Here is a 25,595-nt window from a genome sequence, read left to right as displayed (position 1 = left end):
CACCATATTAAGAAGGACCTGTTCTGTCTGAATCTTCACCATGAGCACAAGGAAGAGATGCCCCCTGCCACTGGGGCAAGGAGACCAAGAGGAAAAGCAAAGTGAGGGTACTTCTGACATGGAGCCACAGGAATGCGAGGTGGAGCTGATGAACAAAGCTATTCTTCAACAGAAGAGGCGACTGAAACAAGCAACCCAGTTTGTGCATAAGGACTCTGCTGACCTGCTGCCCCTTGACAGTTTGACAAGGCTGGGAACCTCCAAGGATCTGGTGAGTCCAGTGGGACCCCATTTTGGAGGGGGGTCTTCCTAACAGTTTTCATTCCAGTTGGGCTGGTAGGCTTTGTGAAAGCTTCATAGGTTCAGCAAAGATAAAACTTAGGCACCATCTAGGATCAGGTCAGGGTGAGAGGAAAAACTGAATTACCCATTTTTTGCATTCATTTCCCATTTTTTGCATTCATTTCCCCATGCAAGTCCATACGGACCAAACTCCTTGCAGAGGTAGGCAGACACGGACTGGAAGGACTCTCCTGCATCCAACTTTCCACTTGCCCAGTGAATACATCTGACTTGTATCTTTCCATATGGGATAGCTCTAAAAAACCCCCATGCAGTTCTGCCTGATCCAGCTCAAAAGCCAATTCCTTTCTGGACTCAGCAGGAGTTCATAAAACCCTGAGAGGATTATGTTTGACCTTGTCACCTTTTTGCATTATTCTCTTTCCCCCAGTCCCTGGGTTTCTGGAGAGGCAAGCATAGCTCAGGACTGCTAGCCAGGCAAACAGGCAGCTGCAGTGACCAGCACCCATGGATGACACCTTTGAGGAGTGAGGTTTGCAGGCATCCCCTTCGCAACGCGTGGAGCAGGAGGCATCAGTGAGAGGATCTGTTCCAGGAGCCTGGGCAGTTTGTGATCTGGAGGAACTTCCCCAAGACAGGGAGGAGTTTCCAATGGGATCTCTTGCTGGCTTAAATGCATGCTTACGACCCTTGCTCTGAGAGTTTTGCTGTCTAAATTCTCCTCTCTACTGTGTAGTTTAACTTCTCAAGGATGTGATGGTTTTAACCATTTTCTTTAAAGAGGGCCTGATCTGGCCAGTGATAGGGGCATAACCAGTTATTTCAACTGTGCCAGTGGATGTTACGAAAGATCAAAAGATCTTGCCCTTTCCTGCAGCCCATGGTTCTCTCATACCATCACAGCAACGCCACAGATGCTCATGCATGTGCTGTCTTCTCCAGCTGTTTCCTGGCTCCTGTGGCAGGCCCCAAAGCTTGTGTGAAACAAGTAGGTTGTAAGCACCGGGTTTGAATAGAAGACCTTGTGGTGCAGTGGCTCTGCCATGTGTAGGCAAGGGGTCAGTGTTATGTTCCATGACATATGCACTCTGCTGCTGCTGAGAGTCTGTGGTATGGCTTGGCTGGGTCAAGGGTGACTCAAAGTCATCGTGGGCTGTTGCCTTGTCTGCTCTGCCAGCCTTTACAACCACACATGTGGCTGTCAGCAGGAACTGCTTTGGGGTGTCTCTCTGGCCCTGAGCAAAATTGCTGTCATAAGTACAAGGAAGGAGTCACGTAAATGTCATGTGAGCAAGGCATGGGACCTCTCCTCCCTGTGGGGAGGGAGGTCTGGCCATACTGGAGTTCAGCCTGGCAGCATGGGCAGGAAAGCACTGGCCCTTCACACCCTGCAGCACTGCAGCTGAAACAGGTCATCAGGAAGGGTCCCTGGGCTCCTCCTTCTGCAGCTTTTGGCAGGGAATAGGGAGGAGCCACTTTTTGGTCTTTCAGTGCCTGTTCACTGAGTCCCTCCACAAAGGCAGGGAAAAACCTGTCTATCTGCTTTGCTTTGGAATTAACTCCTGACACACCATAACTCAAAATGACAATTGAGGCTAGCTAGCCTCTGTGAAAGTCCTGCACAGTACTGGTGACAGCTCAACCTCCAGAGACTGGCATTCTGGAGCCCCAAATGCTGGCTCCAGTGATATAGGCCTTTTCTGAATCACTTGTCAGAAGCAGCTCTCTTGGTCAAATGAGCCATTGTAGACACGAGACTTCCTCACATGCAGACAGCATTGAGTCACTGAAAACCACTGCGTAGTTCATGTTTGGTCTGTAGCAGAATGGCTTAAATGTTTTTACCAGGGCGTTAAGGAGCAGTGAATGCAATGTAGCATATTTTTTGCCATGGAAATTTTGCACTGGTTTTGAAAGGCACAAAATTGTATGACACCTGCACACAGTTCACATAGTGCTGTACCTGAGGTCAACACAATAGCTGTTTCTAGTTTACCTTGGAGCAAGAAAAGCCATGCCTCAGATTTCCAAGAGCAATTCAGCAGTTCCCACAGCTTGATGGGCTGTGAGGTTGCTGTGATGTCTTGAGGGCTGCAAATTAGAATCCAAAATACGCTTTCAGGCACTGCTCCAGCCCCACATAAAACTCCATCTATGTTTCTTAAATTGATCTGGCTCTCTCCTGGAGGAAAGGAATTCAAGGCTGAAAACAAAGCATCATCCAGGAAGTGCTAGAGAGGTTGATCTTAGAAAGAGTGCAAAACACTCCAGAGTCTTATAGCATTTACACTGAGAGAAATCTAATTAATTTCCCAAAGTATGTCTCCATTGTCAGTGTCAGGGCACCAGCTATGGCAGCCGTGCATGTCCTAAAATTAGAGCAGGGACTTACATCATGTTAAAAAAAAAAAAATGGCATTTTCTTATGCAGTCGAAGACAGGCTGTTACTTTTTGTCACTCTTTTCTGTGTACTCTGGGTGTACATTCAGCTTATGCAATGGATCCAGCAGTGTCTGGGATTTGATAGGCTCATCACATCCCTAACAGTGAAAAAGTGGAAGATTCACATTTCCAGCTTTATAACAACTTCTTTTGGGGGGGGGGAAACAAACAAACCCCACAACTTTGGAACTTCTTTTTTTTTTTTAATGGGAAAAAAAAACCAGCTGCATGAGCTAAAATATTCTGAAATTGTGATGCAGATCTGAAGGTCTGGCTTCTGCCCTCACAAAAATCAAGATCCCTTAATTATACCACACCATTAACCATAGCAAGGCCTTGAGATTTCACATTGGAGAGCCTGAATGGGGTGAGTTGCACTGGGAACTCATCTGACCCTTCTAAAGGTCCTGAGAGATTCTCTCTTCCAGCTGCTGGACTAACTCCCCTCAGGTTCTCTTTCATCATCCGCTCCATCTCATTGTTTCTTAACAACCCGAGACAACAGTCTCCACTTCTCCATCTCACTGGTGAGACAGAAGACAGGGAGAGACGAAGGAGTCTGCTCTTGGAGTCTGCCACAGTCCCAAAGCTCAGCTATACCTCATCAGCACTTGGTCTTTTCCCAGGATGAGTGGCAAGAAAAGGACAGAAATGGCAGATGCAAACGGCTGTCTCTTTTTGTGGGAAAGATTGCAAGGAGAGGGAAAGGTCCTTTGCATGCCAAATTGTGAGGAGACAGGAGGGAGGGAGGGAGGAGGAGGAGGGAGGATGGGATGTGGAGATCTGCTGTTGGTTCCCTTTTCCCATGGCCCAGATGTTAATCAGCAGCCAAACTGGCACTGTGCTGAGAGGATTTAGGGAGTGAAGTACAATGGCCAGCTGTGCTGTGGGCCTGCACAGTGGGCTAGGAAAAGACTAAGAAAAGAGGGATCTTTTTACTTTACTTTTTCAACTACTGCAGCATGGGAATGATCTGACTGCAATCTGACCAACCATAAGGCACAGACACTTTGTGGGGTTAATACAGCCCAGCTCAGTGGCAAGTCTGGTCTAACTCAGATGTTTTGCATGCACATTAATAAGATCAAACTGCTGCACTATCTGGAATCTGATTTTTAAAAATTATTTTCAAGAAAAATAAAAGAAACAATTTATGCTGTAACATAATAGGCCCTCTAGATTAATTGCCTTTCTTCACATGGGTGGTTGTTACTGAGAGCACTATTGTCAGCTCTGAGCAGCTGCTCTCCTGGAGAAGGGCTATGGGGCTGAGTACAAAGAGAAAGGACAAAACTACCTCCGACACGTCTACTTCATTGATGCTGCCTGTTCTTGAATCAGTTGCTGTGTAGGGACTGGAGGCACTGGATCAACACTAGGCAAAAACTAAGTGTGAAGCGGATGACAAGGGGAACTTTCTCTCCAAAGCAACACTTCCCTCTGTGTGAATGCAATGTCAGGCCAAGAAGTTTTTCACAGGTTTTCTCCTTTTTTGGTACACCTTCCTCTTCTTTTGCCCAGATGAAGTGAGATAGGAGCATGAAATACATGATAGAAATAATGTTCCTTCAGCCAATGATCTGGCTTGATGGTGCTCACTTCTAGTTGTGAACGACATAGATCTTCATAGACACTCCCCTAACCAGGAAGGGAATCAAAATAGTGCCATTTGTGATGGAGAGGGGCAGGGACAGATTACAAAAAGCATTAGAAACCAGTTTTTGTTTCCTATGCAGGAGAAGCTTCCTGCTTCTCTACAGATAATTGCTTGTACACCTAAAATTTTCTGAGTCCTGCCTTCTTATACCACATCTACATCAGACATGTGCTGTGTCCATTGTGGGCTCTCAAATTGAAAGGTGTACCTGGTTGGGCATCAGCACACACTCGCCAGGTAGGGTATTGCAGTACTTGAGCAGTATAAGACTACCAAGTGCATGCTTAGCTGAAAGAACAGACACACGTGAGGAGAGCATCCATCAAACATGTTTTTCTCCTCCAATAACTGCATTCCACACCTGCTTGCCACAGAACTCCCAATAGTTTAACATCACCTTAGTTGCTACACAGAAAATCTTGGGATTTAAAGAAAGGGGGTTTGGACAATCCTGTTATTCATCAGGGTGATCAATTGGGTTATCCATTTGCAATCTGCTTTTCTAGGCTAGCAAATGTCCTTGACCTTAACTGAGTACTTAGCTGGAATTTGTCTTTCTTTGTGATGGAGGCAGCAGCCACATAGTGTGGTCCAGCGGCGCCTCTTAGAAGGCAACCTGAACAAACTGCGGGGTGAGACCACAGGCCAGTCTGCACGGGTTCAGTCTCCATTGGCAAAAGACCAGGATGAAAGGATGGAAAGGGAAGACGACAGGAGAAAAGAGATTTCACCTCTGCTAATACAGTGCCAGGTAAGGCAACAACAAACTGCTGATGATTTCACTGTGATAGCAAACGCCCAATAAGGTACAGCTGCCCCACTCCCATGCGCTATGTTAAGTTATTAACTGCAAATATCTGGAGAGAGAGAAGACAGAGTGCATTTCCTGCATGGAGTCTCCTAGACTTTCAATTCAGTTTTACAACAGATAGAGGAAAGCCTTTCTGCATTCTGTTTGTCTGTATATGAAGATAAATTACCATAATCACTTCTTGCTTTGGAGGCCAGCTTTCCAATGATATGAGGTATTTCATAAGTGCATAGAGAAGCAAGGAATGTCTCCTTATCACCTTAAGGCAGGGGCCCTCTCAAGCATCGAAAGACCTCCTAAGAAAGTTGCTAACTGCTCTGAATCAGATGGAAGCACCATTTTTAGCTCACTTTTCTTCTTATACCTTCTATATAGCAGAACGCACTCCTATCTGGGCCCTTTTAGGTGAGAAAAATCTGTGTCACATGGAAGAGGGCTCCATGGTTAAGCTGTTCAGTAATATGCAGGTATGAGACTCATCAAGATATAGCCCTAGTACGTTATGTTAACGCTGTGTTTATTTCAGTTGCCTGTCCTAAAGGACAGTTCACATGTTAGAGTGTAAACTCTACACATACACCTTTGAAAATTCAGCTGGCACAACTGTCATGACCCCATGTCCTAAGCCAAAACTGGGCATCAGGGGAGGTCATGCTAAGATTCAAAAATTCCCTTGGAGTAAATTAAAGCAAACTTACACCAAACAGCTGATGAGTCAGGTTTATTAGAGCCAATGAAAACTCATGGTAATGGATCTTAGATATGCTTGACTGCACTGGAGCAAACAGAAAATGGGAAGAAGGAGGAGAGTTAAAAAGAAGAGAGTTAAGAAGTAATTTTAAAAAAAAGGTATCAGCACTCTTTGGATCCAGTGACATTTTCACAGGCATAGTCCATCTCCTTCAGTGGCGGCTACACACCCCAGTGGGGTGTTCTGCGGTAGATGCAACATGTGGAGCCCAGAAGTTGCGGTCCTTTTATACCTTTTAGGCGCGGGGCGGGGTGGGGCGTCTCTCCACAAAGGGAGGTGTGCAGAGCGAGATGTGCACAGAGGGGTGAGCGCCTCAGTGTAATGTCTGCCTTTGGCCTTTCCGTGGCGCTGTTGCAGTAGCTTCCCACCTCCACAGAAGTTACCTCTTTTCATTGTTAAGCCACTCCGCCAGGCCAGCAGCTCTCCTGGAGAGCTATTGAGGGCTATCAAAACCATCACCCTGTCTGTTCACACTAGGTATGTCATGCATTGTTTTGAGACAATAGAATCATTAGGCTCTCACACACTAGTTGTCATATAAACATAGCCTGGTAGCAAGTTTCTGGAATGTTCAGATCAAGTATCATGGGAAGCCACCCTCTGGCTTTTCCCCCAGCCTTTACTATTGCATTTAGGCATTACTTACTCTGCTGTAGGCAGGTTAACGTAACAAAACTTGGGAAAACAGACTAGGAGGATGAATGGCTCTCAGTGTAATTTCTCCAGATAGCTGGAGATTGCTTGTTGGTTTTGGGTTTTGTTTTTTTTTTTTTCAGCAATGAAGGGGTTTATTTTTCTTTAATCACTAGTCAGTATTGTTCTGGAAGAGAAAACTCAGTGACAAAGGGCAGGGTTTTTCCAGGTATGTAGATGGAGTAAGGATAGGCATGCATAGGTACCAAGTGCAGTAGCTAACTCAGTGTCAGAGACCACTACTCCATTTTCCTTTTGTGTTTCTCATGGCACTGTACCCCAGCTGTCACAAACATTCTATTTTTCATCATAAAGGAGGGTTAATGAACATCACAGTCAAGGAAATAGGTCTAACATTGCACTTAACTCTCTCTGAACTAAGTACTTTCTGCACCGACGTTTCTCTCTTAAGAGCCAGTTGCTGTTTGCCACACTTTATCTTATGCTGCAGGAAGGGAAGCTCTTCTTTTTAGCCTCGCTGCTTTTCATGTCCACATATGTGAACTTCAAAAAGTCTTGCTTGTAAGTACAGATGGCAGGAAATAGCACTCAGGCTGCCAGTTCATTTTAGCCAAAGAGATGATCTGGTACCATTTTGAGAATTCATTGGTGTAGTGTTTTTATTAGAAATATAACATGACTCCCATGAAGTCTCTTCCTTCTGACAACAGCTCCCAAAAAAATATCATCTACCAGCGTAAAGCTTCTATTTACACTCAGGCAAGTACGGTGAAAATTCCAAAGCAGCAACAAATGCATCACCTGACTAGTAACTGAACTAAACTAGGAAATAAAGCTGAATGTATGAAAACCTCAGTGGTACAAGGAGATTCAGGCAATAAGTGTTTTCACTCTTAACAGGTTATAGTTGATGGGATTAAAAGTAGCTAGTGTCTTTACAAAGGAAGAACTGGCTAAGAGGGAGTTCAAATAGAAAGGGAGGAACCAGACAGTTTACCTTATCTATGTATATGTACATCATCAGGGCCTCTGCTAAGTACCTTACCTTGAACCTTGCTGTAAATCAGTAAGGGTCTGTCTGAAGATAGCAGACACTGAACACAGCCTGAACTTCTGAACTTTAAGGACAGAGCGCAGGCTTAGTAGACTACTGAATATTAACTTCTCCACCCAGAGAATGAAGAACCTAATTTAAATGAACATATGATGTATGATACAGAGGGGTTATATGTGAAGGGGGACATGTAGTAGGCATTTCAGCAGAGACTGTAAATCCTGAGTACCTTAGCCAATGGGAAAAGGGAGACGGAAGATTGCATCTGGGAATTTAGGATAAAAGGGGAGCTGTGCTGTGTCTTCCAGCAATTTGAGAGACCCCACGGGGAATTGTCCTGTGGACTCTCCCTTTATTCGAATAAAGTTTCACAAGACTCCTCTGTCTCCATTATGAACAGAAACTTCTAAACCAGATTAATTTTTTCCTTACATAGTTGTCCTGAACCTAAGGCCTCTTTAACTTTCAGAGATCCAAGACAGATCCAGTCTATAACAGTTGTACTACAGATTCACTCACTCTTCTCTTACGTAGGTTGCTCAGGTGGTACTTGAGCAGAATTGCCTGGTTTTGTGGCAATTTTAGAAAAGCACTGTGGAAAGCTTATCATGATTGGCATCTGCATCATTAAATCAAGCTGCTCTTTTTTTTTTTTTTTTTTGTACTGGGGCCTATCTCTCCTTGATTTGTAAGTAGATGCTTCAGGGGATTCCACTGTTGTCCAAGGCTGCTTTCCTTCTGTGTCAAAGCCACCTGGGATTAATCAGCCTTGGTTGGTTGGTTAAAACAGCTTCTTGACTCTGGAGCTTAGATTATTTCAGGGAAAAAACAAGGTCTTTATAAATGGTCATCCTTGTTGATTCCCCTTATTCTCTTTCTTGGAAATCCCTATAATACTGTTCTTTAGATAAAGGCTAACGATAACTGGTAGTAATAGATTAAAAATTCTGGGATAGAGATGAGAATGGATAATGTGACTAAAACTCCGTTGTTTTCAAGAAGGCTTGTAGTGCTTATGCTGCCTTACCTAAGCTGCATTGTATTTGTGGTACACTGGACCAAGGACTTTCCTTGTGTTCCTGGTGAGTTCTTTGGGAAAACGGTTAGTGGTAGAATTGAAAACTGGGTAACTTTTGTGAGGCTGCTTGAGCTGATAACTCTACAGGGCTGTTTACTATTGAATGGGATGAAATGTTGTTTTCTTCAGAATAATCACTGTCCTGTTTTATCACAGCAAATTTCTAACTTGCAACTTTCCTAGCATGCTCTGAAACAGAACTCAAGAATCTGCCTAGATACAGTTCAGTTTTATGATCATGACAGTGCTAATAGCTCATGCATCTCAGGTTTGCCCGCTTCCAGAGTGATTCCTTAGCAATTGCTCCCCACATTCCATCTCTTCTGTTTCTGAAGAGCTGATACAATGCCATTTCTGTAGCTAGGTGATGAACAGCTGGCTTCTGTGAGCCACTGGGATGGTTCTCTCTCTTCCAGTAGAATCCATGTCTGTTTATGAGGATGAGCTGAGTCAGCTAGACACTTCTGGCAGGTTGCAATCTGGGCATACATGGTAGTATACCTGACCTGACAGTCATGGGTGATATACCCACTTAGGTAGTCAGAGGCACAGGGAAGTCCCTTCTGTGATGCACTGCACAGGATGAGGAGGTAGATGCTTAGGATGTATCTGCACATTGTGCTGTATCTTACCTCTCTGCTTAGTCTGGCCACAATCCTTTCTGGAAGGGAAGTGAAGGCCAGACAGCACAGACACAGAGCTCCAAAAGCAAAAGGGGAAGCATTATGTCATTTAGAATGGACCTTAAAGTTGATCTAGTTCCAGCTCCCCTGCCATGAGCAAGGATGATGCACTGTTCTCTGGATCCAGTCAATATCCCAGCTGTTTTCTTTCTAGAAGCTTGGACTTTGTAATATCAACTTTTGCCACAAGCAACTGTTGTCATGAGGTAGAGCAGGATCTCTCCAGCTGGTTTTGGGAACCTCTGTGGGTGGGCACTACTCCTTATGTATGCTTAAACTTGACATGCCAGACAGCCTGGAGCCAGGGTGACAATGTTTTTTCTTAAGCAGAAGTATTGCCAAAGTCAGGAGCATCTAAGCAGAGTGCTTTGCAGCTCTTCCCCACCTGCAAGGCTCTAGCATGCATCCCCACTTGTTTTAAAGCAGATTTATGCTAGGAGACAAGAGGCATGCATGAACAAAGAGAATGGATGTGCATTCTGGGAACAGGCTTGCTCAGCTTGATTTCCTACCAACTCTGTCATGTGTGATCTGCATTACCATGGGACCTCAGTTCAAGATGCTTGGCAGTGAAATGGGACCACTTGTTTGTGAAAGATCTGGGGGAATAGCCCAGGGAGGTGGTGGAGTCACTGTCCCTGAAGGTGTTCAAAAAAAGATTGTATGTGGCACTTGGAGCCATGGTTCAGTTGTCATGAGGTGTTAGGTATCAGGTAATAGGTTGGCCTTGACATCTCTGAGGTCTTTTCCAACCTGGTTGATTCTGTGATTCTGTAATATTCCTGTATGACTATGGAAAAAGCTGCAGTGAGGGCTTCTGGGGCTTGTTCCTCTATGGTCTATTTGATAAATCTTCCAAATGGTATCAGGTCAGTTAAATTTTGTAGTTCTGTGGCACTTTACATACTATGTGCCAATGAGCTGTGTTGGATTGAATATCAGTGTGACTGAGAGTCATGTAATACAATAGGGAAGGTGCAGTCCTGGCAGATTTGAGATCAGTCTTTGCTTTGACTTTTTTAAAGTACACAGCCTTACCTGGGTGTTGTAAGAAGTCACAAGTGTTTGCAGTCACACAGGACTGTTGACTAACTAGGCATAATTCTTTATGAGTAAGATATGATTTTTTACCTGAAACACAGTAAAATAACCACATCAGGAGCTGGTGAAAATAGGCATCTGTGCATATTTTCTGTGTAGATACTGCTTGAACATTGCTCTCATTTTTCCCAGATGAGGTCACACAGGGTTCATGCACTTCCTTCTACAACCACTGATGCTATTTACATATACATCATATATACATACATGAATGTTACATGATTCTTGGTGAACTCTGTAAAACAACATAGGTTGAGATCTCTAGCTTCAGTCTTCCAGTTTCTGAGAATTTCTCAGCTAAGCGGCCATTCCTGGAAAATGGTATATCCAAATGTACAGAATTAAGACATTCTCTACACTGATGAGATGCAGTATAGACCAGAGGAAGAACTCCAAGACAAAAAAACTTGAAGTTTCCAGCATGCACTCTCTGAAGTTGCCTTGAGTGCTATTAGCCTTCAAGCTACTGTCGATATTGTGTCTGTTTGCAGCAATCCAATATTTTTTCAGAAGAGGTGGTTTGGTGTCTTTTTTCTCTTTATAATAAACCATAAATAACACATTTTGGAAAATGAAATCTTGGAGATACTGGATCACAGAATAGTAGGGATTGGAAGGGACCTCTGAAGGTCATCTAGTCCAACCCCTTCACTAGAGCAGGGTTGCCTAGAGTAAATCACACGGGAACATGTCCCAGAGGGTTTGGAATGCTCCAGAGATAGAGACTCCACAATCTCTTTCAGCAGCTTTTTCTATGCTCTGCCACCCTCAAAGTGAAGAATTTTCCCCTTATGCTTATCTGGAACCTCTTGTGTTCCACTGTGCGTCCATTGTCCCTTGTCCTGTCACTGGACACCATTGAGAAGGTCTGGCTCCACTGAATGTAGCTCTCTGTGATGATTACCCATGTAATAATCATAAACAGATTTAGTTAAGATATCAGGAAATGGAGATATTTTCCTTGCCCCTCCTGGTGATGGAGTGGGTCCTTGATGGTCATACTAATCTTAAGGTGTTTAAAGCTCGTCAGAATTGAGCATAAGGGTAGAGGAGCTGTGGGAGGTCTGTTACTGCTTCTGAGTGGCTTATATTCCTTTAGAAGCTTTTGTCATATCAGTTATTGCTCTGCTAATAAAGTTTATATGGGTTTTCTGAACAAATTCACTAGTTATGCATCTCTTGACTGAAATACTGCCAAGTTAAAGTCAATAATAACAGATAAGTATCTGGGCCATCAAATAATACAAATTAAAGAGGACAAATTCAAAAAGAAGCTTTTGGCAGAGGTTTGCAGAGCACTCAGAGCAGCGGTTAGACCACCATTGTCTTGGATGAGTCTTCTGCGTTCTATCAATTGCCTAAAACACCACTCTTTGGCTGTGTTGCTAAGAAAGATCGAAGGAACTGTCACACTGCTTGAGGAGCTGGTATGTCAGTTTTGAGACCATAGTAATTATCTGTTGTTTTTTCTAGTGCCAAGGTCAAGAATTGAAAGCAATTGTTAACACTGGATGTCTACCAAATCTCATCTCCAGGAGCTGTTTAAAGCAGCTGGGGTAAGTCTGCACAGTAGAAAAGGAGGAGTGGTTAAAATAAAAACCTATTGCAAGAACCTAGGCACTTTTGATTCCCAGCACAAATGATAATTGCTAGCAGCTTTGCATGTGCACATGGCTCTTTAGGAGGAGCTGAAGAGGGTGGGTGACAAGGCAAGGCATCAGGAGCGCTGGCAAAGTTGTGTGCAGACCCCAGATGAGGAGACAGAGCTGTGTGATTCTGTCTGTGTGTATTGCAGGGCAAAGCTGCCCAGTTGACTGTTTAACCTCAGTGGTGAGGAACCCAAATGGACAGCATGTTGCGGTTTTGCTTGCAGAAGTGCTTCCAGACCTGCTACGTGAAAAAGATCCCTCCTCTTCTGGGTCTGTTCCCATTGAGATCACGAAGTACTGCCATCAGTGAAAAGTCTTCTTCCTCCACTTGAGGCAATAATACCTCTTGTGTCCCACAGGCTGGAAGAAGTATTTGTCATGGACTGTGGAGACTTCTCTCTTCCCATCCCCAGCGTTGTTGGCCGAGTAGAACATGTGGAGATGCAATTTGGCCAGGAGACAGTGCTGTGTTCAGCACTGGTTGTAGGTGAGAGTGCCAGCCCCTTCTCTCTCTATTTTGCTGTGTCTCTTATGCCCTGTAAAGGGCATTTAAAAGCATCTCTGGGAAAAACGTAACATGGCGGGAGGTTGGTGATGTGGTCATCTCCACTGCTGGCCAACATCAGTATGTGTTAGGAAAACCCTCAAGGCAAAGGCAGAGGGCATAGGAAGAGTACAGAGAAGACAAGAAGAGTTTGGAATTGGGGAGCAATGAGGTGTTTTTTTGGTCTTGTCACAGGACGTGAAAAAATCTCTTTTCCTTCTAAAATCAACCTTACTTAAAATTATCCAGACTGCTTAATTAGTCCTCTGATGCCCTGTGTTCTCCTACTGAATGGACACTGGTGTTTTTGGCTGGATGGAAGTCATCAGAAAAATTGACAGAGGGTACAGCTTAATCCCCAGAGTGTTTCTCTGTGTACTTGTATGCCTCTGCTGCAGGGAGCACCCTGAACAAACTTAGGAGCCTCAGAGTGCTGATTTCACTCTGTCTCCTGAGGCAGGATCCTTTGAAGGAAGGAGCTGTAGGAGATAAAGCCAGGTCAGCAGACACTGGAACACATCCAGAAAACAGCAGAAAGGCTGCATGTTCTGCATTTACATCAAGCTGTGCATATGCTGAAAACAGCTTAGCCATGTTTTTTCCCCTTCTCGTTCTTTGTCCCTATTAGTCTTCCAAGTTTTACTTTCTTGCTTTTATCTGTCTCCTTATCTTTGACAAGTACTATTCATCTTCCAAAGCCTTTCTTGCTGTCTCTTTCATGTCCATTCTTTCCACATTCCTGGTCACCTAGAAAGAGCTTCCTTCCACATTCCCTTCTCACTCTTCTTCCCTGGTTTCTCTTCTACTTGTTCTTGGCCTTCATTGGGAGTCTATATTGGTAGCAGCACAGGCTAACTTAGTCCTGTAGCACCTGTCCATTTTGCTGTGATGTGGAAAAGGCTGCCTGGAAGGAGCAGAATTGCCTTACAGCTCCCTCTGCACACTGCAAACAAATTACAAAATACAGTTACAAGTTACAGGGCAAGCAGATAACCAGCAGACATGGGAAGTGTTAGTGGTGTTACTGGTTGAATCCTGTAGACTCCAGGATCCAGGGATTCCTCATTCCCTGTCACTGAAATTCACATGGATAACTCTAAGACCCAGGAGGTTACTCTCTTCTAGTCCAATCCATGTTCTCAGTGGCAGGTTCAGACAGTAGCAAGGGTGAAGTATATTCCAGAGAGGACACAGGCAAAGCTAACTACATAGATTACCACACACAGAGCAAAGCCTTTACCAGCACTCATATAAACACAATCACTAGTAGCCCAATCCCTGGTCCTCCTTTCTGGCTCATCAGGATTGAAGTTCACTAGCAGAAGCTCATACATCCTGAGCCTCTAGTGTCACAAGCATACTTATATTCACAGAATCTTCAAATAACAGTATAGCTTCTATGTCTGTCTTATATCTACATCTAGACCCTGGGCCTTTACCTAGTACTAACCCAGATCTTGAGTCCTTCCAGATGCAGGCTTCCTTCTACTCACTGACTAGACCAGACTGAAATTTATCTGTTATGCATATAGAGCCACAAGCATATGGGATTAAATTCACTAGGGTAATATAAACACACCCAAGTCTTTCTAGTTAGTCCCTTTAGACTTTTAACACGTATGCCCTGTCCTCTTCAGTTGCTGACTTAAGAACCTAAAGCTTGTGTGATCCTGGTCAGAGATGGTACCCAGAGCTCTCTTGCATGCTGATCTCTCCAGCTGCTGGATCTAGATCTACAAGCTCTGTGACCCATAGTCCTTATCCAGTTAGTGAAAGAGATCTTACAGCACCCATTGCAGTGCCTGCAGTTGCTGGCACCCAGGTGTATAATCCCTGTGGCTTGAGCTCCCTTCTCCAGTTACTGGCACCTGTGAGCTGTGCACCTCTTCTCCAGTTGCTGACAGACCTACGAGCCTTGTTGCCTGTGGTCCTTTCAGTTACTGGGCCCAGTGCTTGTGGTTCCTACTGTATGACACACCTTCTGGCTGCTGGTATCAAGACCTATTTGCCCTTTAACCTGTGGCATCTTCTGCACTTACTAATACTTAAAATCTATGCAACAGTCACATGTAGGATAGAGAGATTACAGAGAAAAAAAATCACTTAATAAGAAGATCAGATAGATTGCAGCCACTGTGCACAGGGTTTGGTTAGACGGGTGAACTGACCAACAGTCTGCTTGCATGTTACTGGCCCCCTATCCCCTCTACTTTCCATTTTTCCATGCTTGTTCTTCCTGATGCACCCTGATGCTTGCCTTCTCCTGCCTTTGGCCATTCCCCTGCACATCCAATAGTAAGCTTTACATGATCTCACAAGCCCCTTCTTATATCTTACAGTAAGTTTCAAACAACTCCGCAAGACCCGTCAAATATCTCAGAATAATCATGGTTCCCTCCTCTTATCAGCTGCAGTTTTATTTTGACACTCTTCAGGGCTGTGCCTAAGTAGCTCTTTTAATGGCTTATCAGTCAGTGACAGAAGACTACTGGTCTTTATTGTCACTGTTATGACCTGCTTGTTAATGTTTGTGTGTTTAATGCATCACCTTCCTTGTTGTTTACCATATACTGAACAGACCATAATCATATAACCTTGTGAACCAGATGATCTCATGTTCTACTTCCTCTTACAGGAGAGACACACTATAGAGGGGCAGTTCATACAGTCTTAAGCCTGATCACTCTCTTCTCTCTTCTCAGATGATGAAACACTGGAGTTTTGCCTTGGTCTACAGACTCTGTTGTCTCTCAAGGTAAAGAACAACTTGCTGCTTATTGCAGGGCTTCTTTCAAGAAGGTCTTCAAGATTTGGTGGCTGCAAGCAACAAAAATATTTACATCCAGGTCTTCCAGTGTGCCACTTGCAATACTTGTTGAACAGCTGCCTGGCTGACTGCAGCTTGCTCTGAGTCACTGGTTCCCTTCCAGTCCTTCTTAAAGGCTTTAAGAAAGGAATCACCCAATAGATACTATCACATCTTCCATTCTCTGTATTTCTGAGTTGCAGACAGAAAGAGGAAACCGAAGAGGAGACAAGGCAAGGCACACTGTGTCATGAGTTGTATCTGTGTTGTCTTTTGAAGGCAGATGTAAAAAAGCTCTGCCCTTGCTTTGAGCCAAAAGAGCTGTATTATCACATTTAGTGTCCAGTACTAGCTGGATACAAGTCCTCTCCTTTTCAGCTGAGGGTTAGTGCTCTGCTGAGCCTGTCTTCTGGGTGGCTCAGAATATGGCTGCAGCAAGCTTGCTCTTTCCTGTGAAATATTTGTAGCCATATGCCAGACTCATAAAGAGGGAAGAGCACTGGGCTGAATGGCTGAGTGATGTGAAGACATCACCTCAGAGGGAGTCATAGGAAGAAGTAAGTGGAATGGCCCTGTGAAGGATTTGGAGAAGATTCTATTGAAGGGAATAGAAACAAGGAGACAGCATGAGGATCAGTGGGGGTGGGGGGAACTGTAAGGTCTCTCCAAACTCAAAGTAGAGTTGTTTGATTATACAGGTTTTCCTATCTGAAAAGTACAGGAAGTAACTGGCTCTTCCCCTTCTTTAGTGTTGCATCGACTTGGAGGAAGGAATCCTGAGGTTTAAAGCATTGAGTCAAGAGCTGCCTTTTCTACATGCCTCTGAAGAGCCTGGTCAGTGACTGGGTACATTCCCCATGTCTGGGGGGTGAGGAGACTTGCTGCCATGAGAGAGAGATGAGGGTGAGGCCCACATGCCCCTAACCTTGCTGAGTTTTAGACTAAGGCGTTCACGGGGGAGTGAGAAAAAAGGCCAATGGTGCTGGAAGCTGTTGTTGCTAGAAGTGCCTCATCTTGAGAGATATTCCTCCTTTCTTGTCCCCATCTGCTGAGTGGGCATTTTGTTCTTTCCTTTCCTGGCTTTCTTGGATTTTTTTGTCTGGTCACTCCAATTTCTGCTTCTGTACTAAATTTGCCCTATCCTTTTAATGATTTTTTTACAATACCCTCTGTTCACGAGACAAGAAAGTATCTGTGAACACTCTCCTGTTGTTTCTCCAAAAGCTTCCTAGGATTGCCATGAAAGTTTCCCTTCTCTTTGCCTCATTGTGATCAGACTCCACTCTTGGGTGTTTGTGGGAAAGGCTCTGTAGCCTGTCCCCTCATCTGTACTCTGGGAAACTGGATTTTGTTATTTTTTTGCTGGCTTAGAGCAGAACAGAAGTATTTTCTTGGAAAAACCATGCAGCAAGAGCACTTTTAGTGTTCTGAATTATAAAACACGTCTGCAGAAACGCTGAGCATGAATTCCTAGAGTAGGGTGGACACTCACAGGGGCTTAGGCTTCGGCACTGTATACTTGGCCACTAAGCTATATGATCTGAATGGCAATGCTTATCCCCTCTTGGTGTGATACCTAGTAACCACATTTGCACATCCTGTTCTTCTGACCAGGCCTCTCCTTTCTGCACTCCAGCTGCCAGAGCTACATTACTGTCACCTCTGCTGCATCATCAGAGATTCTGCCCCTTAGTTTAAATGCTGGGATGACTTACAACACTCAGAATGTTCTGTTCTTTCAGCTTCTTACTTTCAACTTGAAATCTAGTGATTTGACACATCATTATCCTCAAGTTCTGGCATATCGCAGCCCACCAACTTTGCTACACCTCCATGAAACAAGAACTATTCTTTACAGTATCAGCTCAGATCAGACAAATGTGAGCTTACCTGGAATGACCAGGGTGACTATTACATCACTTAATTGTTGGGGTTTTTCGTTTATTTTATTTTTTTAACATTATTTTTATTTTCTTTACAATTAGACCATAGTTCTATGAAAAATACATAGTCTATTCTTCACTAGGTCTAGGAAAGATGCACCAGATTAGGATTTATTCTATGCCTCGTGGCAAACTCTGCACAATATCCTTTTGTCTACCCTTAGAATGTTATGACATCCCTATTTTGCTCATCATTCTGGATTAAATAATACTTGCTCTCTTCCTTTTTTATCAAACCACTCGTTGTTTCTGTTGTGCTTCTCAAAGAACTTGTGTGATTTTTTTGCCTTCTTTCCTGCAAGTTTTTTTCCTAAATCAGATGCTCTATGCTGTAGCTTAACACATGCTAAGGAGAGTAGAATACAGCCTGACTGATGCCACTTAGGATGCACTTCTCAGTTTTAGTTGGTGTGACTGGCATCTGCCCCTCCTACAAGCAGCAACAGGCTAGCGCCTTTCGCCGTAACTCATCATATGTTGCATCTTCTAATCTGTTTCTTGGCTTCTTTGACGTCCTTCTACTTGTGGTTATTTCTGGCTGCATGAGCTACTTTCCACAAATTTCATGAATGATGCCAACAGTTCCCTCTTATGTCAGAATCCACATCTACACTTAATGATCTTGTCTTCCAAATCACCAGTAATTCCTCCTAGATTTGTATCACTTGCACGTCTGACTGTCGTCTTAAAACCAGGGGGTTTTAATGACAGCTCAGACTTGTACTAAACCATCCTTTGTGTCAGCTGGAAAGCATGTGGAACCTGGGTCAACTCTGCTGAAGAAAATCTGTTCCTATGGGCAGCAACCCACCTAGATTCCAACTCTCATTGCCCTCTAAATGATGAAAGGTGGCATAATGAAAACTAACATGCTAAAGACGGCAAATACTATGTACATTATATATATTATTGTTAATCTGTTTTATGATTTATTTTAAAAAACAAACACCTAATCCTAAACATTAATACTAACCCTAGCCCTAAACTAGACCCTAACCCAGACCCTAATCCCAACTCTAAATCTAGCTGCTACATCCAACCCTAACCTTAAACCTTAATGGTAGCCATAACACTAAACCCCAATCCTAAACAATAGCCCATAACCATAAAACATAACCTCATAAATCTAACTCATAAACACAACATAATTCTAACCATCTAACCCTAACACCAAAATAGAAACCTAATTCTATATGCATTAACTATAAACTCTAACCTTAATTCCAAACCATAAAACTCTAATCACTAACCCTAATTTTGTCCCAACACTACCTTTGACACTAACCACTAAACCTGATCCTAACTCTAAATTTAACCACCAATATCTAAACGCCTAATTGCCTTACGCTAGCTTCCTAACCATAACCCTAATCACAAATCTGACAATAGCTCTACCTCCAAACACTAAACTGTAATCCTAACCCCCTAACGTTAACCCTAATCAGAACAATAAGTCTAACACCAAACCTTAACCCTAAACCTAAGAGCAACCATAGACCTAACCCTTAATCCCTAACCCTAAGGCTAAATCTAAGGTTAACCCCTAACCCTGACTAATTCTAAATTCTAACCTTGAACCTGAACACTAAATCCTAACCTTAAACCTGAACACTAAATCCTAACCTTAACTGTAACCCTAATGCTAATCCTAACACCTGACCCTAAATCTAACATCTCTAACCCCTGATCCCAACACTAACCCCTAATCCTAACAGCAGCTCTAAATATTAATAAAACCTCTGACCTCTAATGCAGGTAATAATACCTGATTGTAACCCTGAACATTAACTCAAATGTAACCAACTAAATCTAACCACCTAAAACACTAACTCTGACTTTATAACCAAAACCTTAATTGAAAAATCTTAAATCTCACAACTTTAACTCTGAACTATAAACATTAATGTTAGCCCTAAGACCCTATACCTGGAGCATAACCCTAAACTCTAATACTAAATCTAACCCTAACACTAACCATAAAGCTAAACCTAACCTTTACCGTGACCCCTAACCACTAAACCCCTAAAATGACCTTAACCTCTAACTTTAACCCTTAACCCAAAACCCTAAGACCAAACCTTAACCCTAACCCTTAATCCTAAACTTTAATCCTAACGCCTAAAACATAAACTTGAAACCTAATCCTAAATCTCAGCCTAACTCTAACACGTAACCCTAACTGACCACTAAACCAAACTTTAATCCAACCCCTAAATGTAAAACTAACACTAACCCTGACTCCTAACCCTAAACACTAATCCACTAATCCTAACCCCCAAGCATTAATCCTAACCCTAATTCTCACCCCTAAAGCCTAACCTTAACCCAAACCTCTAATGCTGATATTAAATGTAACCTTAACCCTGTCCAGGAAGCCTAACCCCACCCCCAAAGCCTGATCCTAACTCTAAACACTAATACCTTACCCTAATCCCTAACTCTGAACCTACAGCTAACCCTGTAACCTTACCCCTAACCCTGTAACCTTACCCCTAACCCTGTAACTCTAACCCCTAACCCTAATGGTATTTCTAATTCTCGACTGTAACCCTAAATGCTAATCTCTAACCTTGACTCTAACTCTGACACAAAACCTACATCTTATGCTGCCCTTAAACCTTATGGTAACCCCAGCTACCTAATACCTACTCTACCCCTAACCCTAAACTTAACACTCAACCCTGTGTCCTTAATGATAACCCCTAATTTTGACTGTAAACCCTAACTGTATAACTGAACCTAATCTCTAACTCTAACTCAAAACATATTTCTAACACTAACTTGAAAACTAACCACAACTCCAGTCACTCAAACCCTGACAGTTTTTGTTTGGCCTGTAAAGGGCCCTGCTTCCCTCCATAGCACCCCAGGGCTTTTCCCAGGCTTCGGGAGGCCTGTAAGAGGCTCTCCTTTCCTCCAGAGCACCCCAGGGCTTTTGCTGATGCCCACAAGTAGCTGCTGAGGAAAGGGTGAGGGCCAGCAACATCATTCAGTCCCAGCTGCTTTTGTGTAGGTACACCTTTTGTGTAGGTGGTGGACGTGCATTTTGGAGCTGGACTCTGGCAAAGGTGAAGATGTAGGTGAGGGTTAGATGGTCGAGGAAGTGTAAAGCCCCAGTGTTGGTGGAGTTGTGAAAGGAAGGTGAGACGGCAATGGCATTCAGTGCTGGGCATGTCTGTGTGAGCGGGTGTCTGTTTTGGAGCTGGGCTTTGGCTAGGGCAAGGGTGTGGTTGAGTAGGAGTCTTCCTAAACTCAGACTGAAGCCAACAGGAATCTTTCCAATGATTCACAGGGTGCTGAATGGGATCCTACATAAAATTGGAAGAAGTTTGAGCTGGCAATTCTATTTTCAGTAGTGTCTATCACTTTAAGCCCTCAGATACTTGCATTTTAGCTGCTGCTGGAATTTACCAAGTGCTGTTCCTACATGTCAGTCTTGGGATAACTGCATTTGCTCACCTTCAGAATATCCTGAATGTCCTGCAGTCCTTCTGAAGCTTTCATATGCCTCATGTCTCAGATCACCAATAGCTAGGTTCCTCTGTAAATTAATGTGCTACAGTAGGTGAAAATCACCAGCCCCATCTGTCCTTCATCTCTGCATAACAAATTTTTACTCACATCCTCCTTATGTTTCCCCCTGCCAGTGAATCATTCATTCTTCCACACTTATAAGCGATAGATTTGCTTCTTCCCAACGGAATTATTGTCTTTTGAGCTAATCCTTTTAACACTTTCCCATACCCTGGTTACTGACTCTCATATTGTGCCACTATCTTGCCAGCCTTTCCTCTTCATTGCTAACAACTGTGTGTACCAATGTAAAACTGTGCCACCTGTCAGTCATAGAAAGGATGTTTCCAAGCAAGTGCTAAATTTGTATCTGAGAGCTCTTGTTTTCACATGTGAAATTAGTTCCAGAGCAGAAGACAGGCTTTTCATCTTCCTCCTGTCCATGTCAGTTGAACATGCAGGTCCACATGGTAAAGGTCTCTTCCATCCACACACTGAGGAATCTGTTGCTAAGTTATCCTGAAACCTCCCTATGAAGCTTTGTTGCAGGCAGAGCTTAGAGAACACAACATTAATATGAGAAAATCAGAACTGCAGGTCACCACACAATGGCTGATACCTCACTTCAACTCATTCCTGAAATCACAGTCTGATCCTACAGTGTGAGTACCTGGTTTCCTTATCATTAAACAGAACTCCTGAGAGGTTTCCACGTTCTAAAGTTCCTTGTTATTAACCATGTTGTTACTGACCTTAACACATGTATTTTGGATTTTGGCTCAAACTGGTGTTTTCTCCACTGACCAGTATATTTGTGTCATTACATGGGAATCTCAGTTACCATTGTGAAAGACAGAAATCTTGCCTTTAAAAGCTGCAATTATAAAACAGGATTTACATACTCCCAAAGAAACTCACCCCCATCTACAAACAAACATGGTAATTTCAAAAAGTTTTCCTAGGTTAGGGAGCCCAGTTAGTAATTATTGAATGGTCTGGCAAGGCTGAAAACTGTTTCAATTTTAGTTTCTTTTAGAAAAGCCAGATATATTTCTGTACCCCTAATTCCATTTTTATTGCTTTGGGGGAACATGAGAAGGAAAGAGCTATAAAGGTTTTTTTCACTGGAGATCAAAAGATGTTAGTACTTCCAAATGACAAGTAGAAATTTAGAACAAACTGCTACCTCAGAGCAATACATAGGCATATCCTGTATATGTCCAACACTGGTTTCCTCATGATGAGGCACATCCCTTCAATATAGACAATGGCATGTTATTATATTAAGGATAATCTTTCTGAACCATTGTTGTGGTCAGCTCCTACTAGGGCAACTTTTCCAGCAGAGTGGACACTACAGTTGTGAAACAGTATGTAGGGAAGTGTCTGTCACAGTGTTTTTGGAACAGAAAGTAAACATTACATAAGAGGTATACCTGTGACTTGAACTGGCCTTGAAGATGGATTTCTGAGGCCTCTTCCAAAGCCTATGTGCAAGAGGTAAATCTATCCCAAGCACAGGAATGCTGCTGAAGCCACAATCAAGGCTATTTCCAGGAGCTTCAGGCCACTTGGTGTTGAATAGAATGGGAGCTCCAGCCATCCAATACTCCCAGAGGCTTGCTCATTCCTTTACTACTTGTGGGTGAGGCCTGGAACTGAAGACCACTGAGCTGCTTACCTATGTTTGCAGTCAGGCCTTCTTTCACAAGACTCCACTGGCAAGTGCCAGGATATACCTGATGAGTTTCAGAAATAACTATATTCAGCAGAAAAATGATTAAAATTGAAGGGACAACTAGTGAGTTTATCAGGTCTCAGGAGAAGAAAGCAACCCTCCTCTGTTTATTTTCTTGTTGGTAGATTGAGTATCACAAACCAAACCAAATAATTTATCTGCAGGTGTCCCCCATTGTGTCTGAGAATGCAGTTGGGACTCCTCACTTGCTGTGTGCTGGCACTGGGACATGGTGTCTTGCAAATCCTGCCCTCTTGAGAAGTATGCCAGGCTGCTACTGACTAGGACACAGCAAACATTTTCTGCTGCATGGGAAGGAACAGAGTCTAATTCCAACTCTGTGGCTTGTGATGGTTGGCAAGGATGAACAAGCACTGCAAGCATAACTCCATCAGTCTAGAGTCAGAGCCCATGTGGTTCTTTCTCCTCACCAGTGGAAGTAGCCTGAAGCAGACTTTAGGAAGTATTGAGTGTAGCCAGTCAATTGTGACTTTGGAGCTTAGGACATGGAAAAAAACCACAAACAACAACAAACAAACACAACAACAACAAAAACCCCCACAAACCCAAAGAAGGAAAGCAATCTTTTAGCCAAGGAACAGCAAAAAATTTCCATGAGGTGGGTTGCCCCTGGCTGGATGCCACATTCCCACTAAACCATTCTATCACTCCCCTCCCCAGCTAGGAGAGGGACAGAGGAGAACAAAATGTGATGAAAGGCTTGTGAGTCAAGATAAGGACAGGGAAGGATCGCTCACCAGTTACCATCATGGATGAAATAAGATTCATCTTGTGAAAAAGTAACATCATTTATTGCCAATCAGGTCACAGTAGGGCAATGAGAAAATCAAATCCTTAATCCTCCCTTCTTCCTGGGCTCAACTTCATCCCCACTTTTTCTACCTCCTAGCACAGGGAAACAGGGAATGGGTGTTGCGCTTAGTTCATCACATGTTTCTGCTGCTCCTTCTCCTCAGGGGAAGGACTCCTCATGCTCTTCTCCTGCTGCAGCGTGGGGTTCTTCCCGGGGAGACAGCCGTTCACAAACTTTAACATGGGTCCTTCCTACAGACTGCAGTTCTTCATGAGTTGCTGCACCATGGGGTATAGTCCTTCAGGAGATGAGTTTCAGGGAATGCATAGAAGAGCATCTGTATCTCTCCTCACCTCTGCTTTCCACAAATGTGCCCAGGCTCGCACAGCACATAGCATTGTTATCCTCAGGGCAACAAGAGAAGAGGGCGAGGGTGCACAGGTTGCCCTGGCATTGGGTTTGCTCCCTTTTCTTTTAAAGATGGTTCTTAGGAAAATGCCAGTTCTGACCATCAACCCTTTCCTGTTTCTTCTCAACAATTACAACACCAGATCAATTTCGCTTTCTTTCCTTGGAAATCATTTGACCCGTACTGCAAAGTCTGTTTTGCGTAAAACGGTTTCAGTCACACAATCCTTTGCGCTTGTGTTGCTAATAAAGATTTATATCTGGCATGTAAGACAGCATTGAGTTGTTCTGTGTTCTGAGTACAGACAATCCTGTTTTGTTGCAAGGCATCAAGAAGGAATTACAATATAGCAGCAGCACTGCAATAGCCTGTAAGACCCAGCTACCAAGTTAGCTCAGCCCAGCCCAACCCACAGGCAAATAAAATGCTCCAAGTAATTGCCACAGGAACTTCTGGCATTCCAGCAGTGAATCAAGAGTGAGAGTATTTTTGTCAAGAACACCTGGCCAAAAACTCAATCCATTTTTGTCAAAGCATATGCTGCAATGTGTGCAGCTGTGCAGCAGTACATAATCAAGCTATGCAAGCCATGACTGAAAATTCAGGCATTGCTAGTTTCTGTTGCTTGTAACCGTCCTGTTTCTGTCTCAGGTAGGGGAGACACAAGTCATATAGTTAGAGTGGGATTACAAGGGGAGCAGGACTAGAGAATACACAAGATGATGAGCAGTCTGTGTTCAGTATGGAAGAACAGTGTATGCCATGACACAGGCCTGTTCAAAGACATTGTTACAACAGCATTTCTGTTGTTTCTGGAATCTGCTTTGCAGGGTCCTGCTCCATTGTCACAGAATCACAGACTGGTAAGGCTTGGAAGGGACCTCCGGAGATCATCTACTCCAACCCCCCTGCAAGAGCAGGTTCACCTAAAGCAGGTTGCAAAGGACAGTGTCCAGGCAAATTTTTAATTACTCCAGAAATGGAAACTCTACCACCTCTCCAGGCAGCCTCTTCCAGTGCTCTATCACCCTCAAAGTAATGAAGTTCCTCCTTGTATTTAGATGGAACTTCCTATGTTCAAGTTTGTTACCTCTTGTCCTGTCACTGGGCACCACTGAAAAAAGACTGGCCCCAACCTCCTGTCACCCACCCTTTTTAAGTATTTGTAAGTATTTATAAGCATTGGTAATATTCCCCCCACTAAAAAGGCCCCAAGTCCCTCAGCCTTTCTTCATAAGAGAGATGTTCTCTTTCCCTAATCATCTTCATAGCTCTGTGATCCCTCTTCCTGCCAGTTCCACTAATTTTGAAGTGCAAGATTAAAGCCAGGTAGGAACAGGCCTAGTCAGAAAGTATGCCAGAACATAGTGAAACCAAACTGTTCACTCCACCTGCAGGGACATCTACTTCTCCCATGCTCAGCTGGGCTCCAAGGGGAGGAGATAAGAGTAGCAACTGCTACCACTTATCCTGAAGGGAGAGAAGGACAAATCCTTATTTGCTCTGGTCATCAGAAAGAGCAGCTTCAGGTTTTGGGAAACAGAAACATGGAAGAAGCAAGAAACCAATATACTGTCATCTAGTTAACAGCACAAACAAAACTCATTCTTGTTAGGAAAGGATTATGAGACTCATGAAAGCCCA

General features: G+C 43.6%; 1 protein-coding gene across 1 annotated transcript; it reads left to right on the top strand.

Annotated features, from left to right (window-relative positions):
- The first annotated feature begins 40 nt into the window (after positions 1-40).
- NRIP2 (nuclear receptor interacting protein 2) lies at positions 41-16,376 on the top strand. Its single transcript, XM_054390625.1, has 6 exons — positions 41-271; positions 4,978-5,154; positions 12,009-12,091; positions 12,544-12,671; positions 15,431-15,483; positions 16,284-16,376. Exons 1-6 carry the CDS (start codon positions 41-43, stop codon positions 16,374-16,376), a joined length of 765 nt encoding a protein of 254 aa, XP_054246600.1.
- Positions 16,377-25,595: the final 9,219 nt, after the last annotated feature.

The sequence above is a fragment of the Indicator indicator genome, chromosome 1 (genome assembly GCF_027791375.1).
Source record: "Indicator indicator isolate 239-I01 chromosome 1, UM_Iind_1.1, whole genome shotgun sequence".
Taxonomy (NCBI): domain Eukaryota; kingdom Metazoa; phylum Chordata; class Aves; order Piciformes; family Indicatoridae; genus Indicator; species Indicator indicator.
This window is presented reverse-complemented; position numbering and strand designations above follow the sequence as displayed.

What these genes read in the sequence shown, in the direction of transcription:
- NRIP2 (XM_054390625.1), top strand. Translation starts at nt 41, where the DNA reads ATGAGCACAAGGAAGAGATGCCCCCTGCCACTGGGGCAAGGAGACCAA. An exon ending in GTGTTCAGCACTGGTTGTAG is followed by an intron (nt 12,672 to 15,430) that starts GTGAGAGTGCCA and finishes CTCTCTTCTCAG; the next exon opens with ATGATGAAACACTGGAGTTT. An exon ending in AGACTCTGTTGTCTCTCAAG is followed by an intron (nt 15,484 to 16,283) that starts GTAAAGAACAAC and finishes CCCCTTCTTTAG; the next exon opens with TGTTGCATCGACTTGGAGGA.